At 32.9% G+C, this 5645-nt stretch overlaps 2 protein-coding genes across 2 annotated transcripts; one reads left to right on the forward strand and one right to left on the reverse strand.

Annotated features, from left to right (window-relative positions):
- The first annotated feature begins 1991 nt into the window (after nucleotides 1–1991).
- On the forward strand, nucleotides 1992–2785 carry LOC146917299 (uncharacterized). The gene is made up of 3 exons (XM_085721863.1): nucleotides 1992–2111; nucleotides 2154–2536; nucleotides 2635–2785. Exons 1-3 carry the CDS (start codon nucleotides 1992–1994, stop codon nucleotides 2783–2785), a joined length of 654 nt encoding a protein of 217 aa, XP_085577989.1.
- Nucleotides 2786–3782: 997 nt separating this feature from the next.
- LOC146917300 (F-box/kelch-repeat protein At3g06240-like) lies at nucleotides 3783–5006 on the reverse strand. The gene has a single exon (XM_085717228.1). The coding sequence runs from the start codon at nucleotides 5004–5006 to the stop codon at nucleotides 3783–3785; it is 1224 nt and encodes a 407-aa protein (XP_085573354.1).
- Nucleotides 5007–5645: the final 639 nt, after the last annotated feature.

Raw genomic sequence — 5645 nt, forward strand, 5'->3', positions numbered from 1 at the left:
TCATTTAAATATTATTGTGACCTCACAAGTTGGTCTAAACCAATTTTAGAACGAATTAACCACATAATACATTATTATATATCATATCAATGCACTTATAAAATTTCTCAACCACAAGGTTATGCATACCATATCTAGAGTTCATCTCAATAAAAATCTATCAAGCTAGTTAACAGACATACCTTGTTTACATGCATACTATAGATAGTAGAGAATTAGAATTATAAATTTGGAAAGACTAATATACATCACAACCAGCCTTTAAAATTATCCATAAACCCACACATTGGTAAATCAAACATCATTGTATTATTTTAACACAATGGATAATCCACAATATGTCACCAATAATTTAATGTGAATCTCAATATATATCTCATGAGTTTTATCAAGTGCCATAAAAATATATTCAGGTCTACTTAGATTATTTCTAAGCGACAACATCTCTATTACACTTGTTTCACTAATGCATATGACATATTTACCTTCATGAGCTTCTTAAATTGAGTTTAAACATGTATAGCCCCCACATTCAGAAAGTTTCATATCGACCGAAACAACAAATTGTCATATAAAGAATAAATAACACAAATATGATAGAAGAGATTTGAACTATACATGTAACATAATGGCACAAGAAAACCAATACACAGTTTCACATAAGCATCCAATGATAGATAACAGGGTGAAATCAAAAGCAAAATTATAAAACACATATGTTACATATAAACACCTCTTTAAGAGAAAAACATTTGATTATCATGCGATTTACAGTAACGTACACAGAGTATTATTTAGCCCACAATAATATTAAATTTCAAAAATCGTCCAAGTGTAAACAATATTGTTAATATTTATCAAAATGAGGTACATAAAATATTCAGAGACATAAAGAAATCTAACATTAGAATTCCAAAAGGTACACGTACACACTAGCTCACAACCGCTTAAACTTGAACCCAATATCATATTCATGCATCATTTATATATAATTGACACAAGTAAATCATATTCAATAAGTAGGAGGGAATTGATAAAACCTGCATCGATGATTGCCTCCTTGTTATACAATAAAGGTCACCTGATTATCAAAGGCTTCACGAACGACTTGTTACCATTTTCAGGCTAAGCAATTCTTTTACCATTTATCTAGCAGTACTGCAAACAATTAATTAAATATAAAATCCTCAAGATTGTTGTATAAATTCGTCATAATAATTATCTTTGAATAATAATCAACATATATAAATACAAGCCTCAATAAAATATGGCTAAAAGAGAGAACAATAAACTTATCTGTTCTTCAAATTGCGGTAATTTGATGTCGGCAAAATCGAAGTAAACAAACATGAAACCATGAAAGTGATAACCTGCAAAACACTAAACCATTATTATGTAACCTGAGGCGTGACATAGTCACTGTCCTTGAGGATTTTATCCGCCTCATAAGCGCATATCCTCCCAGGATACAACAGTTCTTCCCCGTTATGAATCATAATCGGAGGTGACAGAACAGCTCAAATTTATCTCAAAGATAACCGGAGATGTAACCCAGAAACTCAATATTATTTTGGATGAGAGAAAAATAATTGTGTAGAGAAATATGAAGTGAGGGAATTTATATGTGCAGATTTTTCTGTACTGGAATATATATACTATGTGTTATAGCAAGTTACGTGACCCATCTTTAGAGTAGAAAAATGAAGGATATTTCAGTGTAGCTAGTGAGTTATACGTGCATTTATTTGGAGAAAGAAAGGAAGGATATATACATCAGAGTTGTATTGAGTTGTTCCTTATATTAAGGAAAATGAGGCTTAATAATAGGGAATGAGATTTAGTCTTTGACCCAACTGTCAAACATCAACGTTATACAAATAAGTTTGACAAATAAGGCTTTGAATAAGTAAATATCACATGGTGAAATCAACAAAAAATAATAAACACCTTTTAATAACTTTTGAAATATAATATCAACTAAAAAATACAACATGTATGATTTAAGTGTTAATAAACAGTGCACGGTGGCGGAGATGTCTGAGTTGGGTTGGGAGGTTGAGGGAGATGCTTGGCAGTGGAGAAGGCGGTTGTGGGATTGGGAGGAGGATCTAGTAGGAGAGTGTAGACTGTTGTTGTCTAATGTTGTTTTGTAGGGCACAACTTCTGATAGATGGCGATGGCGTAATGATAATTATGGTTGCTATTATGTTAGGAAAGCTTATGATATGCTTACTACGGATGATAATAATACAATGTACGCGGTATCAGAGTTGATTTGGCATAGACATGTTCCGTTAAAGGTGTCTATCCTTGCTTGGCGTCTCCTTCGCAACCGGTTGCCAACAAAGGCTAATTTAGTGGCTCGAGGAATTCTTGCTCCAGATGCACAATTATGTGTCTTTGGATGTGGGGCAGTGGAGACCGCTCAACATTTATTTGTCTCCTGTCCCATATTTGGAGAATTATGGCTTCATGTTCGTCATTGGGTCGGGGTATCTGGGGCGGATCCATATGATATTGCTGATCACTTTTCTCAGTTTATTATTTGGCAGGTGGGGCGGTTACTAGACGGTCCTTTATGCAACTATTGTGGCTCTTGTGTGTTTGGTTGTTATGGTCTGAACGTAATAATAGGCATTTTAACAACACTGACAACACTGTTACACAACTTCTTAAAAAGGACCAAATCCATTCTTATTGGTGGATGAAGGCAGCTAACGCTGTTTATGTGCTAGGGGTTCATAGTTGGATGACTTGCCCTTTATCTTGTTTGGGCATAGGTTAATTTCGACTCTTGGTTATTTGTACTCTTTCGTAACTATGGTTGTCTTCTTTTAGCACACCTTGTGCGGAAGAAACAACGCTTTGTTGTTAATATATATATTTTTTTTTGACAAAGTTAATATATATATATATATATATATATATATATATATATATATATATATATATATATATATATCTCATTTTTGTCTGTTAAAAAAAAAAGAAATAAAATCAAAATATCCAAAATCCAAATAAATTGACATAACAATGATAATTGAAATAAAATCTCATGGCATTCAATAACAAATGTCATTTTTTTTTCATAAAAAAAAACAAATGTCATTCACCGCTTATGTCAATGTCACCATAAACAAGGTAAAATGACATTTGACATAAGCGTGGATATTTTAGTAATTTACTTAATTTATTAACGGGTACGGATACCCGCGGACATGAGTATCATCAAATCCGTGTCTGTGTCCATAAAGTAACGGGTAGTTAAATACCCATTTAATTTACCTGCAGGTACCCGTTTAGCTACCCTTCCTGTGCCCATGACTGGACCTCCTCCAACGAAAATTTCACAGGAGAGAATCCGTGTTCCATTTTCGGATATATATTTGAAGTATAATAAATTTAATTCAGACAAAATTTCTATATAAAATTGCAAAGAGTTCAATAAAAGGCAAAATTTGATGAGATACAAACCACATCAGCTTGCAAGTATCAAGAGAAACAACTTTCAATATAAAATTGATATTAAAGCAACAATATTCAGTTATCGAATGGATTCTAAATTTTTCATATCTTTGATAAAATTTATGATAAGGGTGATTAACCAACCACTTTTTATTAAACAAGGTAAAATCCTAATGAAGACAATCATAAATCTCTAAGGTAAAAACATGAAAAACCAATTAAGGACCTAGTGTGGACGGATGCTCTCATAAAAAATCCCTAACCTCACCCCTCAACCCCCAAAATGAGCTTTCTATGAATCTTTTTTCTTTTATTCTTTAGTGTGACAATATTCCTCCAATGAAGAGACGGCTTTCCTTGTAAATTGAAATTTCATAAAAAATTGTTCCTTCAACACCAAGTTCTTTAGTCTTCTCAGTACTTAAATCAAAAGAGATTAGTTGACCATCTTTTTTTTGAAAGAATATATCACCATTCTTCGCCGCTCCAATACAACGCTTAACATCAAGCAATGGTCCAACAACAAAGAGTTTAGTCCATGATTCTTTTACGCCAAGTTCACCCAAAATTGAGATGTGAAAAGTAGTTTTACTAAAATGCCATGAGATCGAAGCAATGGATCCATTTAACACCACTAAACGTCTTTGAACAATTATCATACGAACGCTGGTATCTTTGATTGAAGGTATGTCTAAAGGTATAGGTGTTGTAACAAGTATCTCATTATTCAAGTTAAACGATGCCAACAAATATTCATCACAATTTTCAATATTAGCCCACCAATGACATATTCCATTGAAGCACAATGGACCATATGGTGCACCAGAATTCCAACAAGGCATATTCATATCAAGTTTTCTCCAAGAATTACACCTTAGGCTATAAATCTCCCATATGGGTGCATAGGATATTTCATCCCATGGCACATCTTCCTTCCGCACATTGAGAAGCCGAAGTTTTGACTCGCTTATTCTCTCAAATTGTATATACCTAATAATCTTAAAGTCGTCTTTAATATGGTTGTAACCAAACCCATAAACATCATTTGAAGCTCCCCGATAAGGTGGTACAGACCGAGCGGGGCTGGGAGGTATGGCCTTGAACTCATGTGTAGCTGGGTTCCACAACACAAGTGTGCCTTGCCCTCCCTTTTTAAGGAGAACAATTCCAGTAAAAGCAGCACAGCCTAAAAAATTGAAGACAGGGTTTTCCTCTTGAAATGGATTTGGAGATTGTAATTTGAGTCGATTTTCATATCTTTCACCGGATAGTAAATGGTAAGAGTCAAGATGAGTGTAATTACGTGAATGATCACAATAAAGGATGATAGATGTATCATGGTAGCAAGGGTGAGGATTAGATAGAAAATTATTGCGGAATTTGTTCATGAAATGAGAATTTTCAAATAAGTGCGACCATGTTTTGTTTACGCATCCAAATCGTTTCAAAGATTTTAAAGGAAGTTTTGAAAGGATAGAAAACACAAGATCATTAGGTATGTGATTCCTAACCTTTCTTTTACTTCCAGAATTTTTCGCCATAGCACAACGCAAATGAGACAGACGATAAAATTACAGTGATCCAAATTCAATTCCCTTTGGCTGTTGGAGAAAGTTCAGTGGTTCTAAATAAATACACTCAAAAAAAAACTTAAATAAGAAGTATCATTAATAATTTGGATTTTACTTTATCTTTTTATTTCTTTTGAATGAGTTTTAAATTATTTTGACTTCATATACCTTTATTACCAATCTCAGAAGATAATCTTTTGACTGCATTTAAACTACAATTTTATGATGACCGACTAATCCATTTTAAATATATCATACTGTGGCCACATTCAATGTAAGGTTTGATATAATTGCCTTATTCAAATGACTCTACTATTTTTCTAAAAAAAAAAAAAAAAACGACTCTACTATTGTCTCAAACGGTTATATTTGTACAAGTCACCTGAAAAAAGTATTAAGAAAAATAAATTATATTTTTAATAATAGGAAAATAATTAATTGAGACGTAAATATGGATTTTTATATATTGACAATTAAAAATTTATATTAAATTCATGTTTTGTTAGGGGTGTTCAGAAATTGGAGCTTGATTGTTCAGAAATTGTTTCTCGTGCATGTTCAAGAATAGTCTAATTTAGGGGTGTTCGCGGTGCGGTTTGGTTCGGTTTT

This window comes from Medicago sativa, chromosome 6 (genome assembly GCF_051527215.1).
Source record: "Medicago sativa cultivar Bolivia chromosome 6, Bolivia_mono, whole genome shotgun sequence".
Lineage (NCBI taxonomy): Eukaryota > Viridiplantae > Streptophyta > Magnoliopsida > Fabales > Fabaceae > Medicago > Medicago sativa.

What these genes read in the sequence shown, in the direction of transcription:
- LOC146917300 (XM_085717228.1), bottom strand. Translation starts at nt 5,006, where the DNA reads ATGGCGAAAAATTCTGGAAGTAAAAGAAAGGTTAGGAATCACATACCT.
- LOC146917299 (XM_085721863.1), top strand. Translation starts at nt 1,992, where the DNA reads ATGTATGATTTAAGTGTTAATAAACAGTGCACGGTGGCGGAGATGTCT. An exon ending in GGGATTGGGAGGAGGATCTA is followed by an intron (nt 2,112 to 2,153) that starts GTAGGAGAGTGT and finishes GTTGTTTTGTAG; the next exon opens with GGCACAACTTCTGATAGATG. An exon ending in ATTGCTGATCACTTTTCTCA is followed by an intron (nt 2,537 to 2,634) that starts GTTTATTATTTG and finishes ACGTAATAATAG; the next exon opens with GCATTTTAACAACACTGACA.